Genomic DNA, 26,167 nt, shown 5'->3' with positions numbered 1-26,167 from the left:
GCGGGGAGCGGCGGCAGGGCTGGGGGTGCGCACCGCGCGGGCACTGCTGGCTGGGCCCCGAGCTCGCCGTGCTGTCGCACTTCCCAGCGTCCACACCCGCAGTCAGTGCCCGCCGTGCGCGTCCCGCCATGGCCGCCGCCGCCCTCCTGCCGCGGCCCCGACGCCGGCCGCGACCCTTGCTCCTGACGGCACTGCTGCTGGGGCCGCTGCTGCGCGCCGGCCCGGTTCGCACCGACAGTAAGGTACGCGAGGCCCTCGGCCCCGGGCGCGAGTCGGCGCGGAGCAGAGCGCAGGGGTGCTGTGGCTGGGGGTGCGGGCCCCGGAGGGGTCCCGGGGAAGCGAGGGGAGGACCAGAGAGGGCAGACCGGACTTCGGGCTTGGAGAAGCCGCTGGGGCCGGGCACCAGGAGATGAGCGCGTGGGGGAGGAAACACTGGAGATGGTTGGGTTGCCTGGGACACAGCTTCAGGAAGGGGCTCCGGGACCCAGTGAAGTGCTGGGAGGTAGCCAGCACTGAAATCCAGGACCAGGGAGAGGGGGCGCTGAGAAGTTGTAGCGGCACGAGCAGAAGTGTAATCCCAGTCTAAGGAGGAGATAGAGCCCCAGGAGCGCTGGGCAGGGGCAGCCTGGAGACCTGGCACAAAGTTTCCGTGGAAGGCTGACCCATGTGGGGGCAGACCCCTGGGTAACTGCTACCCAGCGACATCCAGGTTTGGTTCAAGGCACACTACGCCCAGGCTTTCGGGCCATACTGGGGACCCAGAGACCCTCCCCAACGAACCCATTAGGCTGGCCACTCATTTGGCCACTGGCGCTTCTGCCAGAGATCTGATGCACCCTCGGGAGGACATGGCGTCTCCAGAAGTGACCTGAACTATCAGTTGTGGCAAAAAGGATCTGCTCCAGTGTTAAGCAGACCTATGTTCAAATCCCACCTCCCCCTCTCAGCGGGTGACCTTGGGCGATACCTCTCTCAGCTTCGGTTCCTCACTTGTAAATACGGGAATATTAATAGTTTCCACTCCCTGAAGTTGATGATCTCTGGGTTAAAATAAAATGCTTAGCACCACACCTGGCACCTAGCAGGTACCCAATAAATGATACTGTGATTATGAAATCTTACCACAGGGACCCCAAAAAGGGGTGATCCACAATGTAGAGAGAGCAAGACTTAGGGTCAGTCAGAATCAGGATCTCTTGAGGGCGTTCTGGAAATTACCCAAAGAGGACAAGGATGGGACTGGGGGTGAGTGAGGAGCAGGAGGTAGGTAGGGCCCTGTTCATGGAGAATGAGAATAAAGGAGTGTTCTCTCTTGGTGTCTCTCCAGCCTCTTTCCTAAGTAGAAGGTCCGAGGCTGCCCTTGTGCACAGGCAGGTTAAGGGCAAAAGCTATTTAGTCACACGGTAAGTATATGAGCAGTGGGCCCCAGCTGATCCTCAGCCTGAAGATGCCGGTCAGGGTATGAAAATAAGTGAGCTGCAATCCATGAGCTCCAATGACAAAAAGGGAATGAGTATCATTCCCATTATACAGATAGGGAAACTAGGATGTGTAGAGAGGTAGCTGGTTTGTGAATTAAAAAAACCTAGGCTCTGGGTCTTTATTGTTCTTTGGCTGTGTGGCCTTGGGCAAGTCACTGCCTGTCTCTGGGCTTCAGTTCCCCTATCTGAAAGACCACCTCCCCAATTTCCCTTCTATATAGGGCCTTCTAGGATTCCCTGACCTGGCTCAGGTGGGGGAACAAGTGAGCAGAAACCCCCAGAAAGCCTGATTAGTGCCTTCCCAGCTCCTATCTGTGGCTAGGAGGAATATGTGGTCTTGGGCATCCTCTGAGCCATGCAGAGGGCTGTAGAGCTTGTGGGGGAGGGCTAGCATTCAAAACAAAGCAAAGACAAAGAAAACCCAACCCCCTGTTTATGTAGTGAGTCAGCCAAACACTTGCTAGGTTGGGGGGTGTGCATGTTTAATTGTCCCAGGGCAGGCTGGGGCTGGTGGGATGGGGAGGCTTATCCTAGAGTCTGGAGGCTGAAGCAGCTGGGGGACTCAGCACAGTCCTCCCCCAGACACCTCCCACCCAGCAGCGTGTCAGCCAGCTGGGAAAAATGAAAATCAAGTGATGGGTGAATTTACTCCACATTCCTCAGCACTGCCAGACTCCTGCTGGCTCTGTAGAGAGAGCTGTTTTCATTATCACCCTCTCCCTCCCTCATAACAGTTCTTCCTCTCCAAGCCTGTCCTATTTTCTGGGAGTGGGAGGGAACCCCCCCTCCTCAGGTTTGGCCCCTCCTCAGGTTTCCTGCTCCCAAAAGGTTCAGTCTGCCCCACTGCCCAGTACTTTCAGGGGTACAGGGGCAGCTTAGCCCCAGTACTAACCACAGGACTCTGTGGTCTCTGCCAGCTCCTCACTCAGCATGTTTTAATTTCATGTTTATAGCAAGGTTTGTTCTAAACAGGATTTGGAGTTTCCATCTAAGGAAATGCTTAGTCTAGCTTGGGATTGGGAGAGGGAGTTCACAGCTTCCCTGGCATTTTTGAGGGGCTGCCCAGCATGGAGGTTGGGACAGACAGGTAACCACGTGAAACCCAGGCATGGTACCAGAGACCTCTGTGAACCTGCTTTTTGCTGTAATACTGTCCTTGGAATGTGGCTGAGAATTCCGTCTCTACCTCAGTTTCCCCATACACGAAAGGGCTGCTAGCAGCTCACTTTCTCCATGCATCCAGGCATGGGAAGGTGGTCTTTGGTCAGCCCTGCCACTGACCAGGGGCCCGAGGATAGAGGGAAGACCAAGACTTGAGGCAACTGGGCCAGGGGAGCAGGAGGGGCTGGAGCAAGCAGGCAGTGGTGTCCGGGCTAGATCAGATGTTCCAGGCCACGCTGGTCCCGGGAGCTTAGGTGTTGCTGCGCCTCTGCTCCGGGAGTTTCCGCCTGTGGGTGTAATTGGAAGCAGGCTCCGGAGCAGGCAAGGGATGCACAGTGATGGAGTCCTCCTGTACACAGAGAGTGTGGAGCCCCACAGGGTCTCTCTGCAAGGAAGGTCTTGCCCACATTCCACTGACTGAGGCACCTGGGACAAAGTCCTGAGAAGCATCCTATGGGCCAAGTCGTGCCCAGCACTTACATTCAGGATCTCATGCAACTCTCCTGCCAACTCTCTGAGGCCTCAGTGGTCCCTCCCCAATTGACAGACTTGAATACTGAGGGTCGAGAAAGAGTCAGGTTGGGCTGCTCTGATATCCTAGACAGGAAGCTTGAGGGGTTTGGAGAATCCTGGAGTTCCAGGATTGGTGGGGAGTCTGAGTCAAGGGGTGTGGACCAAGGTCAGGGTAGCTGCATTTTCCAGATGCACCCCAGGTAATTCTGAGGCACATTCTGCCTAGTGAAAACTCATGGATGTGACAGGGAGCCAGGGAGGTTTGGGGAGTGTGAGAGTAACAGATCATCAGAGGATCTTTTGGAAGATTAAATGCCAGCAGGGAGGAGGCTGCTGTGTTGCCCAGCAGCTAATGCACCTGAACTGGGGCTGTGGCCATGGAGTAGAAAGCAGTGGATAAAGATGGGAGATATTTGAGATGAAGCATCCAAAGAATATGATTAATGGGTTGCCCAGAGCAAGGAGGCACAGAGATCTGGGTTGGCCAAGGAGGTAGGCAGACAGGTATAGAAGATGTCAGGTACAATTTTGGATGGATTAATCTTGAGGTGCCTGTGAGCATCCAAGGAGGGGAGTCCAGCTAGCAGTAGGCTCTAGGGGAGGTCTTTGCCTACAGGATACTGTCTCAGTGAATCTAGGCTGATCATTAGAGAAGAGGGAAGAATCTACTTCATGGTGACACAATTTGAACTTGTTCCATTTCTAGAACATTTTATAGCTTCCCAACTCTGGCCAGATTTATCCATCTCCCTTCACAAAAAATCTCAAGTATACCCTCTTACCATCTCATTGTAGAAGATTTCCTTGCAAATAGGGACCTTTTTAAGCACAAACCACCCACACTTCTCGGGGCTCTGGCAGCAGTGTGTGTTGAGTGAGACTGCTCAACAGGGAGAGATGGGGGCTGAGGCAGGGACTTCCTGCTGGGCAGCAACTCCAGCCTCCATGCCAAGGGCACTGCGGGCCAGGTCCAGTGGGACCCCCAGGTCCTATGTCTCCCCTTCTCTGTCCCAGCTCGGTTGCTGGTGGAGACACCCTTGCCTGGTGACTGGGTGTTCCTGGAGGGAAAAGCAAGTAAACTAAAGATTGGGAGTTAGGCTGTGCTGTGTAACTCTGGGCAAGCCCCTAGACTTTTCTGATGCTCAGATTTCTCCCCTTTAAGACTGGGTTGTGGTGAGAGCAAAGAGAGGTAGAAAATGATGTGCAAACATGAGGGAGGGTTGATGGCAGGACTTCAGTAGCAAGGAGCTCTGCATGCACTGCCTTGTTTCAGCCTCAGGATGAGCTTATCCTCCCCATTTTACAGAGGTAGAAGCTGAGGCCCAGAGGTGTCAAGGCCATGCAGGGAGGAGATGTGGGAGCTAGGGTTTGAATCCTCACCTCTGCTGCCTCCAATCAAGCACCAAAGGACATAGTTAATCACAGCGGGTAGGGCCCTGCGTGGGCTCCTGGCACCTGGGGCAGGGAGCAGAGGCCCTCTTATGACTATGGGCTGGAGTCGGGGCCTTGGCCGCCCCCATCAGGTCATAGCACCTCATCCAAAGAGGGAAGGAATGCTGCAGTCTGATGTGGAGGCTGCTGCTGCCGAGGGTGGGCATTGGTATTATGGGTGGGTCCTCAGGAAGAGGTCTGTCTGGCCTGGCTACACAGAACACACCCACATCCACCCACTGGGCTCTTACCCCAACCTGGGAGAGTGGGTGGGGGTGGCTAGGGTCTAAGAGAAGGCAGGTGTAAAGCACTAGAAGCCGTCCCTGGGATGGTCAGGACCCTGAGCCTGGCTGCAGAGTTCACAGGCAGGGAGAAGTGCCTGCATGCCCAGAGTACAACTCCCACAGAGCGCCCAGGGCAAAGCTTCCCCCCACAGCCACTGCCTTCTCCATCTTCCTCTTCCCCCAGAGGACTGGAAGTCCACCCACTCTAGGCTCTAATCCCCTTGAACAAGTCATTTGATGGCTCTTGGGCTCAGTTTTCTCAGTAGGGCAACTGCTAAGAATATCTACCAGTGGGCCCACATGGAGAAACGAGCAGATAAACAAATCCCTTTCAGTATTACTGGTAATAACAGCTCCAATACACAGACTATTCTGTGTGCTCCTGGTGCTGGACTGAGCATATTCCTGGTATTCCATCTCAAACCTCACACAGTCCTTTGTTGTGTAGGCACGAGTAGTACCCTCATTTTACAGATGGGGCAGCTAAAGCACAAAGAGGTTCAGTAATCTACCCAAGAACACGCAGCTCTAGGTGGCCCATGACTGTCCCAAACCACCATCCCACACTTTCGCAGCACTCAGTGAGTGAATTCTCAATAAATGTCTCCTCCTGGGCTCTGCACCCCAGGCTCGCCTCTTCCATCCACCTTCTGTCCACAAAGCAGCCTACATGAGCTTTCCATAATGCAGCTCTGACCCTGGCTCTCATGCTTAAAACCCTTCCATTATTCCCCAGTGTTTTCAGGAAGAAGACAAGATCCTCAGTCAGCTTTCAGGGCCCTCCACGAGCTGGGCTCTGCCACGCCTCGCCTAACCTCCTGCCACTCCAGGCCCCCTGCCAGCACCAGCCAGAGTGAACCTCCTCCTGGCCCCCAAGTATCAGGCCCCCATTTGTCTTTACATGTCTGATTTTGTTTCCTGTAATGCCCTTCTCCTCTTTAATGATGTCGCCCAAGGGTGTGCTCCCCCAAGCAGCCTTTAGGGTTTTCCTTCTTGCTCTCAGAGCTCACTGCTGCAGTTTCTTCCATGGCTGAGAAGGTCCAGAATGTACTTCAGTCTATTTCTTCTGCACCTCCAGCTGTCACACAGGGTGTAGCAGAGGTCAGAGCCTCAAACAGGTGTCTGACAGCTCAGCAGAAATGGAGTGCCCACGGCCCTTCGTCAGAGAGCCCAGGACATGCATGGATGTTAGGCTTGACAGAAAGCCAAGAACTTACCTGGACCCTGGTAGCTTCAGTGAGAACTGAGTAGCCACGAGGCCCAGGGTGTGAGTTTGTTGACTGAGTTGTGAATAGCTATGTCCTGAGAGCCTGGTGCCCAGGATGGGCTGGTTGAGCCACCCAGGGGAGGGGCTGGTTAGGGCTCCTAGATCCCAGCTGGCATGTTTGGGCAAGCAGGCTGGAGACAGTAAGTGAGCATGTCACCTGCCACTGATCTCACTGAGCTCACTCCTGCAAGTACAAATCTTGCTGCCTCCAGGGACGAGTGACCACAACTGGACACTGGGTGTGTGTTATCCCAGGGTGGACTCTTGCCTTTCGGAAAAGGGAGGGAACCACTCAATGGAGGTCATGTTCTTTCATTTGATTCTCACTATGAAGGCCAGTATGGAGAGTCATCCATTTTACCGCTCAGAGAGGTTATGTAACCTGTTTAAAGGCCCACTGGGTGTGGGGGGGCCAGGTCTATAGAAGAAGCTGGAAGGTCCAAAGCTGGATCTTCCACATCGAAGCTGTGAGACCTTGGACATGTGACATCACCTAACACTCTGCTCCTTTATCTGTATTAATAATGGCTCACATTGAAGACACATTATGTGGTAGGTGCTGTTCTTTAATTCATTTAATCCTCAAAACAAGGCAGAAGCCCATTTTTCAAACAGGCAGGAAGGCTGAGTTGCCCACAACCTCATAGCTACTCACACAGGCTTAAACGCCAGGCTCTTAGCACTGTGCTCCAGCATGTCTGCGAAGTGCAGGCTCACTTATCTAACAGATGTGTATATACAGAGCACCTACTATGGGCCAGGCCGGCACTGTCCTGGGGATATAGGAAGGACCTAGACAAAGTCTCTACTTCTAATAGTGCCATTGTAGAAGAGAGGAGACAAATAAGCAAACATGCATGTAATACTTCAGGTGGTAATAGTACAATAAAGAAAAAGCCACTAGGTAAGAGAACGGTAATGGGAGGTGGGCAGTCAGGAAAGGCTTCTCAGAGGTGGTGATGTATAATTAATGTGGGGAAATGAGCCAAAGGACTATCAAGGGAATAAGGGCTTCAGGCTGAAGGCACCACATCTGCAGAGGCCCTAGGCTGGAGTGGACTGACCCAAAGGAAGGAAAGGGTGACAGGATGGGTTAGGGGAAGGGTGTCAGAATCACCTTGAAGGCCATGGTAAGCCCTCCCCCCATATACAGTTATTACTAAAGGGGGTGATGCACATGAAACCCAGGATCTAGTAAGTGCCCAAGAAAAGGTCTCCATTCATATTTTTTTACTATTGTGGTAAAATACACATAACCGAATTCAACATTTGAAGCATTTTAAAGCATACAATTCAGTGTCATTTAGTACATTCACAATGCTGTGCAACCATCATCACTACTTAGTTCCAGAACATTTTCATCATTCCAAAAGGGAGCCCTGCACCCACTAGCATTCATTCCCCACTCCTCTTCCCTCTGCATCCTGGCAACCACTACTCTGCTTTTGGTCTTTATGGATTTGCCTTTTCTGGATACTGATTAAATGGACTCATACAATATTTTGTGTCTGTTCTTTCATTTAGTATCATGTGTACAGGATTCATCCATTTTATAGCATGTGTCAGGACGTCATTCCTTTTTATGGCTGAATAAATTCCATTGCATGGACATACCACATTTTGTTTATCCACTCATCTGTTGATGGACATTTGGATTATCTCCACCTTGTGGCTATTGTGAATCATGCTGCTGTAAACATTCATGTACAAGTCTTTGAATACTTGTCTTTAATCCTTTTGGGTATCTACCTGGAAGTAGAATTATTGGGTCATATGGTAATTCTTTAAGTTATTGCAGAAGCCAAGCTGTTTTCTCATAGCAGCTATTAATATTTTAATTGGTATTATTATTATAAGCCTCTCTTTCCTTGTAAGGGCTGCTAACTTCTCAGCCACCTCTAGCTATCCCCACAAAGGCCAGCAGGGCTAGATTCTGCAACCTGTCCACTCCCCCTCCTCCCCAGCACTGGCCTTTGGCTCACCTGAGCCCCTCCTACAGGTGTTTGGTGACATGGACCAGGTGCGGATGACTTCAGAGGGCTCTGACTGCCGCTGCAAGTGTATCATGAGGCCACTGAGCAAGGACGCATGCAGCAGAGTGCGCAGTGGGCGGGCACGGGTGGAGGACTTCTACACAGTGGAGACAGTGAGCTCAGGGACCAACTGCCGCTGCTCCTGCACAGCACCACCCTCCTCGCTCAACCCCTGCGAGAATGAGTGGAAGATGGAGAAACTCAAGAAGCAGGCGCCTGAGCTCCTCAAGGTAACCTTTCTGGGGTGAGAGTAGGGATGAGCACACCTGGGTGAGGATCTAGCATGGGCTGGATCCAGGCTAGCCTTCCTAAAAAGTCCACATGCTCTCAGTAGGTACTGTTACCCCCTTTCCCAGGTAAGAGAGCAGAGACTCCCTGAGCAGAGGCCACTTCTTGCCCAAGACCATTTGGCCAGTAAGTGATGGAGGCAGCATTCTATGGCTAGTTTACCAGAATATAGCCCCTTACATCTAGTCCAGTGCTCTGTATTTTACCCAGTCTAGTTCATTTGTTGGTACCTATCCATAGGATTTTAAATTTTAAATGTTGTGGCATTTTATTGCTTTTAATTTAAGAATATTTCCCATATTCAAGTACCACCTTCATGCCAGATGTTGTGTTCTTTTTACACATTAGTAACACACTCTAAATCCTTAAGCCATCCTGTGAAATTTGGCACCATTGTTCTCATTTTATAGGCAAGAAAACAGATTGAGAGAAGTTAGGTAACTAGCCCAAGCTCTCACATAGTGACATGTAGCCTTGAATCTATACTATATACTTTCATGTGAATTCTGTGCTTACCCCTCCAGTCCTCCACCATAGGCAGACAGAAAGAAGCACCACCTCTCAGGGACACAGCCACAGGACCCTCTCACTTTCTGTAATCATTTTATCACAGATGAGTAACAAGCAGCTTGGAACAGCCCTGGTCCGCAGGCCGTACTTGGGTAGCCCTGCTCAAACGCACAGTATTTCTTCTCACCTCTGGCCCTTTGCACAAGCTGTTCCCTTGGCCTGGAATGCTCTTCTCCTGCCATCTTTGCCTAATCTGTGCTCCCCCTTTGGAGTTCAGCTCAAACCAAACTTCCTCCTGGCAGACGTTACTAATCCACAGATGCTCCCAGACAAGGTCAGCTCCCCATCATTAATGATCTGGGCACCCGTGTGTTACTCTCTGTGTTCTCTGACAGCCTGTGAAGGACTGTGAAGGCTTGTGCAGTCTTGCTCTTTTCCTTAGAGCCTGGCCCAGAGTAAACATTTGCTAAGGCTGGAAGAGGAGGCTGGGCAGATCATAGAAAGTTAAACGTCAGGCTCAGAAGATGAGAGGCCACACATGGGCAGTGGGGAGTCATGTCAAGTGACCAGGCAGGGGAGAGATTCACGGTCAGAGCTGCACTTTGGGAAGCCAGTTGTGCTGGCCATGAAAACAGCAGTGTGAAGCTGGGAGGTTCCCATTTAATTCCCTGGAATAGCAGTCATTATTGCTGACATTCATGAAGCCCTTGCTGTGTGCCCACCTCGTGCTGAGCTCTGTCCAGACACTACTGCTCTGTACCACAATCCTACTGTCCCATTCCACAGGGAAGGAAGGTGAAGCACGTAAGAGTCTATGTGCACAGTTCTTGAACTGTGCTCCACAGAGCCCTAGCCCTGTGCAGCCCCTCAGGGCCTGAGCAAGGTTGTAGGGGAGCAGACAAGACTCGAGGTCCTACCCCTGCTTCCATCAGAGACCTCCATTCTGTTTTAGAGATCAGAGTCTACTCAGAGAAAAGCTCTTAAAACACCTTAAACTCTCCTGGGAGAGTGGGAGTAAAACTGTTTTGGAAACAGCTGGCCAGGGCCAGGCAGAAGCGCTGGCCGGCTCAGGCCCTGAGAAATGCTGCAGGGCGGGGAGCAAGGCCATCCAGGAGGGTGGGCTGTGGGAACTGCCCTTCTCGAGGAGCCAGGGGAAACGGGTTTCTCAAGTGGCCCCTCGTGCCAAGGTTTCCCTGACACTCCCACTGGCATCTTGGCCATTGGGAGGGAAGCGTCATATCCTGATGCGGTATGACCCAGCTGGGAAGGGGAGGGGCAGCTCAGGGGAGAGCCCTGGGCTGGGCAAAGGAGACCCAGCATCTGCTGCTAGCCTGTTGTGCAAGCCCCTTCCCCTTTGCTTGGCCTCAGTTTCCCCATCTGAACACAAGAAGGAGCAGTAAAACATGGTAGGAAAGAGGTTTGGGTTTAGGCCAATCTGGTTCTGCTCCCAGGTCTACCATTTAACCGCCGATGGCCTTGAGCAGGTCACTTTGCCTCTCTGAGCTGTGGCTTACCAGTTCGTAAGATGAAAATAAAAACATCCAGACCTTGCCTTTGGTTGGGTCCCTAAGCAGACCCTGAGGTGAGTGATTCATGTTCAGGTGATTTATGAAAGTGCTCCCAGGAGAAACTGGTACCACAGTAGAAGTCAGGGTGGGAAGGGAAGGAAGCCCAGTAGGGCTGTGGTCTCAGGCTACGTGCTAGCCTCAGTCCCAGGGAACACTGGAATGTAAATGACAGCTTGGCTGTCCCCTCTGGGGCTAGGGAGCTGGGCTTTTAGGTGCCTGCACCCAGTAGGCATTGCCTGGAGCTACCCCAGGAGGACAAATACACCCAGGCACTTTGGGGCAAAGCAGCTCCTTGAAGAGTGTCACAGATGCAGGCTGTTAAGGAGAGGCACATGGAAGCCAGGGCTGGACACAAGAAACCATGAGAGGGCCCCCAGGGGATGTGGGTGGGGCTCCTCTGGTATCACGGTGCACCTCATGAGGTGGTTTGAGAAGTTAAGTGAACTAGCACATTAAAGCCCCCGGCACAGGGCCTGCTGTATGGGAAGTGCCCAGCAGATGGAATCTGTCGCTTCTCCCGTGACTGTTAGCAGGCTGGGTCTGGTAGATGTTAACGACGAGGGGGGTGCTTTTGCCCACTTTGTGCCTGGCCCTGTTCCCTACCCCTTCCTCACCCTCACCCTCACCCTTCGCCGGCAGCTGCAGTCCATGGTGGATCTCCTGGAGGGTACCTTGTACAGCATGGACCTGATGAAAGTACACGCCTATGTCCACAAGGTGGCCTCCCAGATGAACATGCTGGAAGAGGTAAGGGCAGGGCTTGGGCCAGCGCCAGGCTGGTTCAGTGCTGGAGACAAGGGCACTGTCCGAAGGGCCTGGGCAATTCCATCGTGACTCTGGTGGTTGTTGCAAGCTGTACTCCAGCAGGAAGCTGGGGGAGGGAGAAGCAGGTCACAGGGTCCAGACTTTGGAGAAGAGGTCTGACTAGGGTTTGAGGGCCTTTGGGAAGCTGGAGGGTTGGTTGGAGAAACTGAGGCCCCTGCATATTATATGAAAGTGGTGTGGAGGGGGCTGGAACCTGGAGTTGCCCTCAGTTCACCAAGACCAGGATCCACAAATTCCACAACTCCTGGACCACCATTCACATAAAATACCACACATGTGGTGCCCCCCGGGGTGGCGCAGTGTGGTACAGGGCTGGCCATGCCCATTGGGGTGGGGCTTGAGGGGACTTGGCTCCCCCACACCTACCCACATCAGAGGCAGAAGTGCTGAGCATCTTCTCCTAACCAGGGCACACGTGCTGGAGGGCTAGTCAGACTGCCATCTGAGGACTGGCAGAGCATTGAGCAAGCATGAGGGGCCAAGCTGCAGGTTCGGGGCTTACATCTCTGCTGGCACAGCCGGACCTCTGCCTGTTTCCTGCATCCGGCCCCTGCAGAGCTGCTGGGAACTTGGGGACATGCAGCTGCCAGGGGCCTGAGTGGGGGTTTCCTTTCCCAGCTTCCTTTCCAGAGGGAGGGGCACCTGGGCATCCTGTGGCCCAGAGTGGGAGATTAACCCCTTATTATTCCCAAAGTTGGGATCGCAGTGGCTTTAATTATTCAAAAGGTATTTGGTGAGTTATCTACTATGTGCCAGGCCCATGCCAGCATGGAAATGCCACATGCACTTGTGCTGTGTACCAGTATTTCCTGGGCACCTAGTGCACACCAGGCTCTCCGGGGGTCGGCTCTGCAGTTGTCTTCCTCCTGTAAGGAGGAAACATTAACTCACTTCATATAACTATGAGCCAGATAGTACTGGAACAAATCAGAGATGATTTCCACAGCCACAAATAAATGATTTTTTCATTATCTTCTGTTTTACATTATTTGTACTCTGCTTCTGTTCACTAAATGATAATTCTGGGGAAAAAAAAGCTTTCTGCTCACCCTGGGAGGAGGTGGAGGGAACAGCCTCATTCAGGAGGAGCTGCCTCCCTCTGCCCAGGTGGTCAGGCAGCAACCTGGGGTTCCCTCTGCCCTCTTCCATTACACCAGTGCTTCTCAACCAGGGCCGATTCTGCTCCCCAGGGAACAGCTAGCAGTACCGAGATATTTTTGGTTGCCACAACCTGGGGGAGCTGAGTGGCAGATGCTACTGGTTTCTGGTGGGTAGAGCCCAGGGATGCTCCTAAACACCCTAGGCACACAGGCACACAGGTCAGGCCCCCAGAGCACACAACTGTTTGGTAAATCGTAGTAGTGCTAAGGTTGAAACACCCGCCTTCTACAGTTTGACTTCTGTGATGGAGTTTAGAATGTGCTGTGTCATTTCTTAGCCTTCCTGATCCTCACAGTAACCCTAACATTTAGTTGCAAGTATAATAAAGATCCACATTTTATAGGCAAGATAACTGAGGCTGAGAGAGGTAAAGCCTCTAGCTCAAGGTTACCCAGCCAGGAAGAAGAGAGCAAGGATTTGAACCCAGCTCTGTCCAGCTCCTCTTGCCCTGCTGCCTCTTGATCCCTGAATCTGTTGACATCCAGGGCTGGCTGGACATGAATCAGTCTTAGGTTATCTCCTTCTTTGTAAAAATTTCTATCAATGAAATTCTGAGCTCATAATTCTGATGCTCCAGGAGTTCACAGCAAAGAGGTGCTTTCTGTGTCTGACTCTAGTCTCTCCTGCTTCAGCTGAGAAGTAGGCTCAGATAAAGGAATTCCACACATACCCCAGACCTGCTGAGGCTTTGGGAACCTGGGATCAACACCTGCCAGGCTACCCAGGTTTCCTAAATCCTGCCCAGTGGACAAGGCCAGCCTGGTCTACAGACCAGCAATGGGGATCCCTGGGTTGGGGGATCCACAGAGAAGAGCACAGTGGAGGTGGGTGACTAGAAGCCGCTAAAGCCTGGCTGGGTCCCCAGCAAGGGGGATACAAGGCGAGGCAGGAGAATGAGCCTGGGAGTAAAGGTGGGGCTCAGTGTAGTGGGAGGATCCCGCTCTTCCCAGGAGAGAAGGCAGAGACCGGAGACATTTAGGAGGGACCAGAGATCACCCACAGCAAAACCCCAGATAGTTTCATTGTTTCACTATTTTACAAAAAGAAGGTGTTTATGTATTTATACATTACTTGTGAAATTAAAAGGTAATCTTAAAGTAGCAAAAGAATGGTAGCACCTTAAGTGACAGATCCATGTGAGACTGGCTAAATACGTTGTGGCCCATCCAGGCAATGACATATATTGTGGCCAATAAAAGGAATGAGGAGCGCTGTATATACACTATATGTAGGTCCACATACATATACAAATATGGAAGAGCTCCCCAAATGGGCTCAAATGAAAAAGCAAACTTAAAAAAAATGAGAGAGAGAAATCCATAACAATTGTTGGCACTGAGAAAGGTGAGGACACATATGTTTTTATACCCATTTTTATCTTTTTAATTTAGTATTGTGAACATACTTATTTTTTCATTCACTTACTTTTTAAATAGAAAATAACAACTACAGGGTCTCATTCCACCCATGCTGGCTGGTGCTGCCCCCAGCTATGCCCCTGGGCCCTGTTCAAGACCGAGCAGCAGAGCCTGTTGGCAGAACGTGTGCTCTGTGTCCCAGGGTGGGAGGGGCAGTCAGGGGAGGCTGGCAGGACCTCTGGTCTCACCCCGCAGAGCATCAAGGCCAACCTGAGCCGGGAGAACGAGGTGGTGAGAGACAGCATGCGCCACTTCAGCGAGCAGCTAAGACACTACGAGAACCACTCGGCCATCATGATGAGCATCAAGAAGGAGCTGGCCAGCCTGGGCCTCCAGCTGCTGCAGAAGGACGCAGCCCCAGCCCCTGCGGCCGCCCCGGCCACCAGCCCTGGAAGCAAGGCCCAGGTGAGGTCGTGTCTCTCAATGTGGGGCCAAAAGCTGGGTAGGCTTGGGAGCACAGTGTGCCAGCCCTCAGCCCCGGGGCCAGTGGCGCCGTAGCACAGCACTGAGGGCTGGCGTAGCTGGGGACCCCATGGCAGGGCAGGAGCGCAGTTGACACAGGTGGGCTGGGAGTAGACGTGGGTTTCAGCTGAGGGATGTATTGCCTGAGCCAAGCATTTGGCAGTATTCATTCTCATTTCCAAACTAGTGGGGAACTAGTTGTAGAAAGTCCCTCCCTGCCTGGCCCTGGGAGACCAGGTTGGTGCAGCAAAACCACTTCTAGCCTCCCCTGCTGTGGCCGGCCCCTGGCTGAGTCAGGCCTGCTCAGGGGTAGGTGGGCGGTGCCCTAGGGTGCTGCAGACCATACCACATCATCCAGCCATGCTGGGGTGGAGACTCCTGCAGACAACACCCACGCATACTGCATTGAAGCTCAGAGCACAAAGGGAGCAGAGGCACTGGTTTTGCCCCCAGGCAGAGCCACCCATGACATGCAGCACACCTTTGTTGTAGACCCTCTTCCTGGCAGACAACTGCAGAAAAGGCTCTCCCTCTGGGCAGGGAGCGAGCGCCCTTTGGGTGGACGGAGTATACAAAGGCCCCTTCCTATGACTGGCACACAGCAAGGTGTGTGGCAGACCAGATTTCAGTCCCATCCGTTCCTCTTTGGCTATGACCCACACCGCTCTCCGCAGCAGCCTTGTTTTTGTTTGAGCAGAGGAGGAAGGGCCTGACACGCAGAGTCCCTACTCTAAACCTGACTTCCTCACAGACTCCACCTCAGTAATCCCATAACCACCTGGCGGGGCAAGGATTGCTGCTCCTTTGACAGATGAAATGGGAGTGAGGTCACACGGAGAGAGGGTAGCTGAGCTGGCCCTGTGTGATTGCCAAGCCCATGCCCTTCCTCCCCACCTCTTTGCCTCCTGTGCTGATATTGTGATGATGGGGCCATTTTTGTCTGCAACTGGGACCCCCTAGCTGCCGAAAAAGTGTGGAGGAAGCCTGGTGCCCCGGCCCAGTGCTGGCTTCCTGCTCATTCTCGTGTCAAGTCCGCAAACGTGAGTGAATCCTGTTTTGGCAACAGCACAGAAGGTCTAGTTACTGTACTTGCCATATCTCCTGGAGATTCTGCCTAACAATGGGTGATGTCACAGGCCCTGTGTTCTTGTGCCAAGCCAGCATCAGAAGTATTTAAAAGGAAGTGCAAATAACAGAATTCATAAATCATTAGAACTGCATGCCCTAAGGGTAGTGCGGTTGGTGAGCAACCATCCCAGTTTCCCCCAGATTTCAGGGTTTCTGGGATACAGCACTTTCGAAGCTAAAACTGGGAAAGTTCAGACACAGGAGGATGAGTTGGTGGCCCTGCCTATGGACCTGAACACCTCTCCTCTTCCCACAAAGACAATGAATGAGAGACAGAGGGATGGGAAGCTGACCTGGTGATCTGCTATGTCCCCAATTGCTGACCATTATGGCCTACTCCCAATGGGGAGTGTCCAGGAGTTGGGAATTGGGGCAGAAATCTAACCTGTCAAACTAGGTTTCAAGCCTGCAGGCGAGCTAGAGTTGAGTGGGGAAACTGAGGCACACCCCAGTCATGATGTAGCCACTACAGGAGGAAAGTGACTTCATGAAAACCTAGGAAGTAGGGCCCGGAGCAACATCACCACTTACAGCCCTACACACCAAGTCCCCAAACCTGGCCCCCTGCAACATGCCTTCTACCATCCCCCAAGTCTGTGACTTCCCTTCCCTCCCAGGACACAGCTGGAGGGAAAGGCAAAGACAGTAATGGATACGGCAGCATGCAGAGGAGCTTTGGAGACAGGGGCCTCCCAAAACCTGCTAAGGAGAAGCTGCTGAAGGCGGAGAAGCTGAGGAAGGAGGGCGCCAAGGGCAGATTCCCCCAGCCTACGGCCAAGCCCCGGGCTCTGGCCCAGCAGCAGGCCATGATCCGAGGCATCACCTACTACAAGGCGGGCAGGAAGGAGGCGACTGAAGCTGTGGCTGGTGAGTCAGAGGGGACTGGAACCTTGGGACAGGGGCTTGCGGATGGATGGCCAGACACCAGGCCATCTTCCCTGCAGTCAGACCGCCCAGATTTCAGCTCTGCTGGTTACCTGCTAGTGCCTTTCCTCATCCGTGCAATGGCAGAATACCCCCACGGGGCGGTTGGGGATGAAATGGTTAATCAACACAAAGGGCCACTCAGGACCTTTCCAGTATTTACAGCTGCCTCCGCCCTCATTGAACTTCTCTCCTTCAGTCAAAGATTTGCTGAAGCTGCATTGTGTTCTTGCCGTATCTCCCAGAGATTCTGCCTAACACGAAGCTCAAGTCTAGTGGGAAAAAACATGCCTGTGACCAGAAAGCAGCCAGAGGAGGAGTGGGAGAAGGCAGGGCTGCAGCCAGGCCAGGGTTCTGGGAAATGGCATAGGGCCTTCGAGGCGCCTCCGGTTTCTCTGCTGGCCTGGGAGTGGACGGCCTCTCCAGCACCTCCCACTTCTGATCTCCCCAAATAAGAGCCCACAGACTCCTGCATTTTTTGCAGCTCCTTGAGGGATTATAGTGAAGGCTAGAGTAATTAATTGAGAAACAAGTTCCAAGCGTACTCACATTTCTGGGCCACCCCCTGCCCCCCACTGTGGCTCCTGATGCCCCCTCTGAGACCTTCCCCAGAGGCCTGTTCTCCTCTGATGTCCAGACGGACGCCGAGGGACACGCTTGCTTCACCTTCCTGGGTCCTGCTGACCCACCCATGTCCAAAGGGGCCTGGAAGTGGAATTGTGAGGGACCAGTCTCCTTTAAGAGCCCCCTCCATTCTTGGTCTCCCAGGGCTCAGGGGCCTCTTTTCCCAGCTGCTGGTGCCAGCTGTGGGCCCTGGGTCCTGCCGGCTCAGCCTGGCCACAGCACAGGAGCCTCTGACCCCTGGCCAGGGCATCACCAAAGAACAGCTGCAGGCATCTGACTGCCAGCGAGGCCCGTGGGAACAAGTTCCCTGCCCTGGCGGGCTGCCGAGGCCAGGCTGCCCTGAGGCCCCCGGACCAGAGAGTGTGTCCCCATTTCTGAAGATTCCAGGGGCTGCCTTGGGAGCATGGCTAAAGCCCTATGCAAAGAGTAAGCCCAGCAGGGAGAGGAAGGGAAGAAGCCAGTTAAGGGTCCTGCGGTCAAGGCACCTCAGTGCGCCCCCTGGGGGCCGCACTGTTTCAACAACAAGAGCGCCGTTCCTACGTCCCTGCGTGTTTTCTCAGTACATTCAGACATGCTGTCGCATTTGACCCAAGTGAGGAAAGGAGAGGTGAGGAAACAGAGAGGTTGAACGACTGTCAGTGGGCTGCTTCCTTAGATCCTTTCCTGGCTGGGCCCCTGAGCTGAGGAATCCTTGTCCCCTGCTGTGTGGCATTGAGTCTCCCTGCTTCCCTCACCCAGACCCCATCCATCCTGGCCCAGAGAATTGCGTGGAATAGGGAATGACCCAGAGAAGGCCCCATATCAGGTCCCACGGGAGCTGAAAAAGTCCTCATTAGCAAAGCCCAGCCAGCAGAGGTGAGGGAAGACCAAGAAAGCCAAGAGATGGGAGGGAGGAGGTGAGTGAGGGGCCCGAGAAAGGCAGAGGACTGGGTCTAGAGGCAATGGGAAACTGGGTGCATGCCCCCCGTCCTGCAGGAAGTGTCAAAAACTGGGAGCCCAGAACTAGGAGGTGGGACCCCAGGGAAAGGACCAGGAGAAAACCTTAAATTGAACTGAATCCAGTAATTGAATCCTGCTCCTGGAATTGAATTCAGTAAATGAAAGAATTGATACAAAGTGTTTGACCCCTCATATTTGCCAGGATCTGTGCAAACGTCTTATATACATTTCCTTCTCATCAACACAATAGCCTAAAGTGGTGGGCCTCGTGATGCTCATTTCACAGTGGGAAGCTGAGGTCCACCGAGGCAGGGCACTGGGCCAAGGCCACTCAGCCTGGGGGACTTGGAGCCTGTCTGCTGACCACCACTGCCCAGGGCTCCCCCTCCCTGCCCCATGGCCCCAGAGCTGGGAGCCTGGTGGGCTTGGGGGGGCCCTGGGCAGCAGCAGGTGCTACCAGGGTGTGAGCACAGGCTCTTCTCTCTGTAGACAACGCCCTCAAGGGCACTTCCTGGCTGGAACAGCTGCCGCCCAGGTCAGAGGGCAGGCCACCGGAGCCCAACTCGGCGGAGCATGATGAGGCTGTGCCCCAGGCCTCAAAGAGAGCAGACTTGGCCCCTGGCACCCCTGCCCCAGACCCTGCCACCACCTCCACCCCCACTCCTACCACCAGTTCCCTGCCCACTGAACCAACTTCGCGCCAAGAAGTCTCCAGCCAAGGTGAGTATGCCTCACAGGAGTCAGCAAACGACATCCCTGGGGACAGCCCAGGAGCCAGATCCAGCCTGCAGCCTATATTTGTATGGCCCTGAAGCTAAGAACGGTTTTTACATTTCTAAGGGTTGTAAAAATATATATATATGGGACAGAAGTAGGTGGCCTGGAAAACCAACAATGTTTATTATCTGATTCTTTACAGAAAAAATGTGACCTTTACAGGGAAACAGGTAGTACTTTCAACAAACTCTTCTCAAAGCCTCACCTAGAATCCCATCATCAAAGCCAGCAACTATTTTCAGTCTTTGTTACCTCTGACCAGTCTTGGGCCCTGTTTTTATGTCCATGTTTGTGGTTTTGGCTTGTGTCTTTCGGTAGAAATCTTCAGTAAACCGCAGAGCCCATCCTCTGGAGGGCATTTGGCTCTCTGGGATAACAAGCCTTAAAACCATTCCCTGCTTTGGTCTGAGTGCATTCCAGTTCTAGGAATTTTTCCTAAAGTATCCGTCAGGGATGTGGACAACAGCTGCAGCTTAACTGGTTTCCTCCCAGCCTATTTCTAATGTTAGAAAACTGGAAATAATCTAAGGGCCTGACACTGAAGAGACTGGTTAAATAACTACAAGGGCACAGCTGTCTGGGGGCCTGGTAGAACATTGAAATCACATCATTAAAAGGCTATTTAATGATGTGAGAAATTGCTCAGTGGAGAGAAAAAGCAGGATACATAAAACTATATTCAGAAGAACCATGTTTTTTTTTTTAAGTATGTCTGTATGACTGTGATGCAAAGAAAAAGAAAGGGAAGGAAATAACATGTCTAAAAATTTCTTTGGATAATGGAAATTATGATTTTTATGTTCTCCATTCTCCTTTTCTGAATGTTCTGTGTTTTCTACAATGATCAGACATTGCCTTGCTCATGAGGGGGAAAAAAAGTTTACAAACAAAACATCAGGAAGATAAGACATCTGATAAGACCCAGATAACATTCCCAAGCTCTGCTCTGGCGCAGGGCCTGCCGGGCTCTGCCAGAGCTGTACCCCTGGCTCCCCACAGGCAGAGAGGCGAGCTGTGAGGGCACCCTCCGGGCCGTGGACCCTCCTGTGAGGCATCACAGCTATGGGCGCCATGAGGGGGCCTGGATGAAGGACCCTGCTGCCAAAGATGACAGGATCTATGTCACCAACTACTACTATGGGAACAGCCTGGTGGAGTTCCGCAATCTGGACAACTTCAAACAAGGTTAGGGGCCTCCCGAGGGAGAAGAGGGGTGGCCTGGGGAGGGTCTCCTATGGGAACTTGGCCCTCCTTTGCCTTGTGGTTTCAGAATTCCCCAGCCTGGCCCAGCTCCAAATGCTCAGCACCCCAAGCTGGGGAGTCTGGGGGCACCCTGATTGAGCTGGCCCCCTTCCAGAAGCTGAAATGCAGCAGCAAACAAGATGGATGTGGTCCTGCCCTCAGGGGTGTGACTCACGGTCAAGGGAACAATACTTAGAATTTCCACCTGTAAACTGCTTACTATGTGCTAATCACCTCTTGTGAGTCAGCTCTAGGAGGTTGGGGTTACAACCCTGTTTTACAGGTGAGCAAGGCCCCAGGCCTTAGAGGACCTTCAGGTCTGGACAAGAAGGTTAGGGAAGGACAGGAAGAATTTTAGCTTAGATCTGGGGCAAGATGCGGGTGAGGGGGTGATCTAGACATGACTTGTCCTCCAGAAATCACCCGTGAAATTAAAGAAATAATTTCAGTACAATGTTAGAGGGAAAGCTCAAGAACCCCACCTGGAGATCAGGCAAGACTTCCCAGAGGAGGTGATGCTAGGCGGAGCCCTGAAGGAAGAACAGGAGTAAGCCATGCTGAAGGGAGAGGGAGGGAAAGGTATTCCAGGCAGAAGAACCAGTGTGCACAAAGGTCTGGCAGTAAGAGAAAGCACAGTGGCACAGAAGGAAGGTGAGGGGGTAAGGAAGAGAGCGCAGGCTGAGGCAGGCCCTGTGAGCCACACGAGAGAGTTTGGACTTACCTGACCTGGTCCCTGCCTGGACTGGCTCACATGCTAGTGCGGAGGAAGCCAGTGAGAAGTACCAAGACAAGAGTTATGGGAGGCTAGAGGAGAGGCCCTCACTCAAGCCTGGGGAAGTCAGGGAATGCTTCCAGGAGGAGGTAACTGGCTGAAAGATTGGGAGGCATTCCCCAGGCAGACAGAAGGAACAGCATGGGCAAAGGCCCCAAGACAAAAGACAGGGCTAGTGTCTGCCCAAGTCTAAATCCTGGCTGTGCCATTACATAACTGGGTGACCTTCAACCCAGGGAGCCTGTTTCCTCCTTGGCAAATGGGGCAATAATAGTACCTCCCACATGGGACTGTTGATGGGACATGATAATTAGCCCAGCTCCAGGCCCATGGCATACTCAGTCTCCGTTGTTTGCTGGGCCACTCCAGAGAGCCCTGGGCGGCCTTGCTGGTTCCTGGGGTGGGCTGGGGTTGGCAGGGAGGCGGTGGTGTGACCGTCGCCCTCCACCCGCAGGCCGCTGGAGTAACATGTACAAGCTGCCCTACAACTGGATCGGCACAGGCCACGTGGTGTACCAGGGTGCCTTCTACTACAACCGTGCCTTCACCAAGAACATCATCAAGTATGACCTGCGCCAGCGCTTCGTGGCCTCCTGGGCACTGCTGCCCGACGTAGTGTATGAGGACACCACACCCTGGAAATGGCGTGGCCACTCAGACATTGACTTTGCTGTGGACGAGAGTGGCTTGTGGGTCATCTACCCTGTGGCGGATGACCATGACGAGGCCCAGCCTGAGGTGATCGTGCTGAGCCGCCTGGACCCCAGCGACCTCTCCGTGCACCGCGAGACCACATGGAGGACCCGGCTGCGGCGGAACTCCTACGGGAACTGCTTCCTGGTGTGCGGCATCCTGTACGCCGTGGACACATACAACCAGCAGGAAGGCCAGGTGGCCTATGCCTTTGACACGCACACGGGCACTGATGCCCACCCACAGTTGCCCTTCATCAACGAGCATGCCTACACCACCCAGATCGACTACAACCCCAAGGAACGGGTGCTATATGCCTGGGACAATGGCCACCAGCTCACCTATACTCTCCACTTCATAGTCTGAGCAGGACCTGTACTCACAGTGAGGAGTGGCTGTGGGCCAGGCCTGGGGCTGGTACCAAGTAGCACCCAGGGGAGTAACCACTTCCACCTGCACAGCACTGTGCCAAGAGCTTCACCGGCACTAACCTACTTAGTCCTCCCAACAACTGTAGAGGAAAAGAGTCAAGCCCATTTAAGAGATGAGGAGCCCGAGGCTCAGAGAGATAACCCTTGCCTGAAGGGCCTCGGTTTGGGTTCAGGCAGGCCAGCAGCACATTTTACAGATGAGGGGGCCTAACCACGCTCTCCTCTGCCCCCAGCCCTTTCCCCTCTTTTTCTCTCAACTCTGTCTCCCCTCCTGGGGCTACTCAGAACCAGAGGCCTTTGGGACTGAGGGACTAGCGTTGGGTGGAGGCCCGGCTCTCTGTGTCACCCAGGCCCCCGTTTGGGCTGAGCTGTTGGTGGCCCTGGGCTTTAGTCCCTTTAGCTCATGTCCCTGCTCCTTGCCTTTGGCCAGCACCCCCCACCCCACCCTGCTCACTGTCCAACCACATTCCAAACCTCCATGGTCACCCAGCCACGGAGCAGAAACCACACCCCAAGAAAAAATAGCGGCCCCCGTTCCAAGATCCCCCTCCCTCTGTACTCATTTTTATTTTCCCTTATTCTTCCTCAGTGTCGTCATTTGTTTCTACATGAGCAGCTGAGAAGGCTGCAGACAGCTGCCCACCAGCAGCAGCTCTACCAGGGGGAGGAGCTGGCCAGGCCCTGAGGCTCCCTCTCCACCCAGAAGTGCAGGCTTTGGCCACATACCCAACCTGTGGGACCTCTCCCCAGCTCCTCCCAGAGCCTTTGAGCCTGGGATCCACCTTGGTCTTTCTCTCTGGGCCTTTGAACCCACAACTTACACTATACTCAGGGATAGCCCCAGGTCAGCCATGAGCAAGAGCATAGGCCCAAGGCTGGGTGGTACCAAAACGAATAGTTTCCCTTTCTTGTCAGTCCTGCCCTGGTCATTTGGTGGGATGACCCAGCAGCCTGAGGGGCTGGGGGAGGCTGAGACCTGAGTAGTAGGTCCAGGGGAGGCATCGGACCTTCTGGCTACAAGGAAGGGCCGGAGGGTTGAAAAGCTGGGCAGGAAGGAGAAGCGGGTCTGGGCCTGGGCTTTTCCTGGCTTCAGAAATGGTGGTGCCAGGGCTGCCCTGCACCCAGGTCTTGGGGCTGAGGATGCACAGATGCGCCACCCAGCCTGGTGCTGCTGATGGCTTTCTGAGCCTCAGACCCCAGCGGCCCAGAGGACAAGACCTTCAAGCCTGCCCCTCATTGGCTTTAGGCAGTTTTTAGAGCTGGGAAGAAGTTCTCAAGTCCAACTCCCTGTTTCATCAGAGGAGAAATAGACCCAGAAAGGTTTGGAGAGTGTGTCAGGTTTCCACAGTGGGAATAGGACACAGCCGATCTCCTTCTGGAAGGGCTTTGTCTATATCCTTTATTCTCCCAGCTCAGAGGCAACTTTGCCTGGGAAGGTGGTAGGTAGACTACCCAGCACTCAAGCCATCCCAACACCTTTGAATGGTATTTACTGCTGATCCCAATATAACCCCCTGACCTGCTCTCTCATTCCGGTCCCATGCCAGCTCCCAGATATCTGTATATTTGCCCATCCAGCTGCCATGTTAGAAAATTCAGCTGCATACCCAAGAGTGTAAGGAAATGCATTTTGTGCCGAATGTATTTCTCTTATATATTGTCAGGTGGTGATATTATGTTTAAGCTGAAGCTCACCCCTGAAATGAAGGGGAATGATGACAGCCAGCCAAGCAAGGCCTGACTCACAGCAGTGGGTGCATCCAGCCTCCCCCACCCTGCCAGCCACGAGCTCCATTTACACACTCTTCAGGGGGCTGTGTTTCCCTTGGCCCTGGGTGTGGGTTTTATAAGGCTGTCTTTTGTGATATCATAGCCCAACCATGTGAGAAGTGTTCAGGCTCCTCTTCTTCCATTAGTCTGAGAAAAGGGAAAGTCAGAAAGGACCAATTTTGGAAAATCAAAGGACAAGCAAATTGTTTTCTGGGGGAGATGATGCTGGCTGCAGCCTCCAACCATTCACTAAGCCCCTTCTGTTTTTAGGTCCTTGAATGTGGGATATGTGGTAAGTAGTTATTTTCCTCATTTCACAGATAGTCAAACTAGAGCTCAGAGAAGTCACCTGTCATGTAGGCAATTACATGGAGAGCCAGGTTTCACAATCAGGTAACCCAACCCTCATCACTGACTGAGCATCAGTGGTGTGCTAAGTGTGCCACATGTGTATTCTTGCATCTGTACAACAGTGAAAGGTATACACTCCGAATGTGCCCATTTAACAGATGAGAAGACTGAAGTGAAAGGACTTGCCCAAGGTCGCACAGCAGCTTAGTCTGTGGCAGAGTTAGGGCTTCAGGGCTGGTCAATGCATGTTCTTCACCAACTGTGTGCTACTCTAGAAGCAGCTCCAGAAAGGGTGGCTATTGCTTTTATTCAGTGTGGCCAGGCCACATACTGGATCCACACAGGAGCGAGCCCTAAGGATGATTGGGTCAGTGTGTGAAAAGTCCAGAGTGCCAAGCCAAGAAGTGCCTCCAATAACATTTGAAACATAGTCAAGTATAAATTAAGAGTTGAGTATAAGTCAACAGAATATAAAATTGTAAGACAATTAGGTTTTGTCCTGTCGGTGATGAGAGGCAGCGAGGGTTTTTGCTGTGGTCTTTATTATGTTTGGCAACAGGCATTTCAAACAAAGCAGGGCCTGGACTAGGGAGGGCCAGTGTTTCTTACCAACCTTGGCTGTAAGGGCAGAGGAAGCTGTCTCTGGTGTTTCTGAACAAGATACATGAAGGGGTTTTGGCCGGCACCTTTGATTCCTGCCTAGAGATTTCCAGGCCTTAATATTTAATCTACTCTGGGGAGGAAAGTAAGGGGAACTCTGCCTTGGCAGGCAGCCATAAAGCTCAGGCCAGGGGAGTTTGCTGGAGATGATCTGAGAGTTCCGGAAAGCCCTGTGTTCCAAAGCATCTTGTCCTCTACGACAGCACTGGAAACCACTCCAGGGGCAGGAAAGCACAACACTGGATGGTTGTCAGGGGGCTCTGGATGGGAGTCAGAGAGTCCTGGGCTGGAACCAGCCCTACCTCTTACATGCTGCATGCTTGGTGGGGTAGGGACAGACAGAGGGGACACATACCATCGCCCTTTTATGGCTGAACACCTGCAGCTTGGTGAGGACAAAGAGCAGCTGAGAGCCCAAGCAGCACCCTTCTAGAGCTGGAAGTCACCACCCAGGAGCCCCCAAAGTCAGTATTAATTTTCCCCATTATAGGTGATAAGCCTCAAATTCAGTGAGGTTAAGCAACCTGCTCAGGGTCACAAATGTAACTAGTAGAATCAAGATTTGAACCAAGTCTGTTTTTAGACCAAAGCCCCAAATTAACATTGTTAGAAATCATGTAACCAGTCATGTTTTCTTTTTTGCTTTTTGGCTGCTGGGAAGCTCAAAGTCAAATTTGAGAATATTTTATTTTTAGCAATGGAACTGAGTCTCCTACAGGACTCTGGCTTTATTTTAGCTTTCTGCTTTTACCTTTACGCTGATCTCTTTATTTTTATCCTACTGTGTTTCATCTCTTTGTGTAAATTGCCACAATATGTTTTTTGCAAGAAGGTGGCATGTATCTAAATAAATACATGATCAAAAGCTTGATTTAAAAGTCTTCACTAAATGTTATGGTCTGCATCCTTATCATAACACATATATTTAATAACTTTTAAAAAATATTTGTTAAGGGTGGAGAAGGAAGATTAAAGATGGTGGCATGAATGGTGAGACAGAGTCCTCTTCCCAAAACCACATTTAATATGAAAATATAGTTAATACAACTAATCCTGAAAGAGCAACAGGAAAGAAGGCTGTGCCATACTGCATACACCTGGAGAAAAGAACAGACCTCAGGATAACGTACCAAAGCCATGATCTGGCAGGACCCAAGTCCTTCCTCCACCCCAGCTCACTGGTGGGAGGAAGAGAAATGGAGCAGGGAGGGGGTGGAGGCCAAGGACTGCCAAACACAGAGCCCTGGAGATCTGCTCTGGGAGCACGAACCTACATTGCATGGTGCTCTGGAGATTAGTGGTGTTGGGAAGCTAAGACAGGCAGAATACTTGGAGAGACTGAGACTGCAGTCGCTTGTGGAAGACAGAGATCCACATCCAGCTGCTCTGGGACAAAAGAAAGGTGGGTAGCCTGAGAGACTTCCTAACAGTGAGACGGCTGCAAGGGGCAAAGA

At 52.6% G+C, this 26,167-nt stretch overlaps 1 protein-coding gene across 2 annotated transcripts; it reads left to right on the top strand.

Annotated features, from left to right (window-relative positions):
* Positions 1-25,584, top strand: OLFML2A (olfactomedin like 2A). Of its 2 annotated transcripts, XM_037008177.2 has the most exons (8): positions 2-242; positions 8,137-8,400; positions 11,176-11,283; positions 14,136-14,345; positions 16,148-16,397; positions 18,507-18,737; positions 19,794-19,979; positions 21,263-25,584. In XM_037008177.2, exons 1-8 carry the CDS (start codon positions 129-131, stop codon positions 21,865-21,867), a joined length of 1,968 nt encoding a protein of 655 aa, XP_036864072.1. In that variant the 5' UTR covers positions 2-128; the 3' UTR covers positions 21,868-25,584. The 2 variants fall into 2 exon arrangements, with proteins under 2 accessions (XP_036864073.1, XP_036864072.1); XM_037008178.2 differs by lacking the exon at positions 8,137-8,400 and having other exon boundaries at positions 1-242.
* Positions 25,585-26,167: the final 583 nt, after the last annotated feature.

This window comes from Manis javanica, chromosome 2, assembly GCF_040802235.1.
Source record: "Manis javanica isolate MJ-LG chromosome 2, MJ_LKY, whole genome shotgun sequence".
Lineage (NCBI taxonomy): Eukaryota > Metazoa > Chordata > Mammalia > Pholidota > Manidae > Manis > Manis javanica.
The sequence above is the reverse complement of the archived record's forward strand: the minus strand, read 5'-3'. Positions and strand labels throughout refer to the sequence as shown.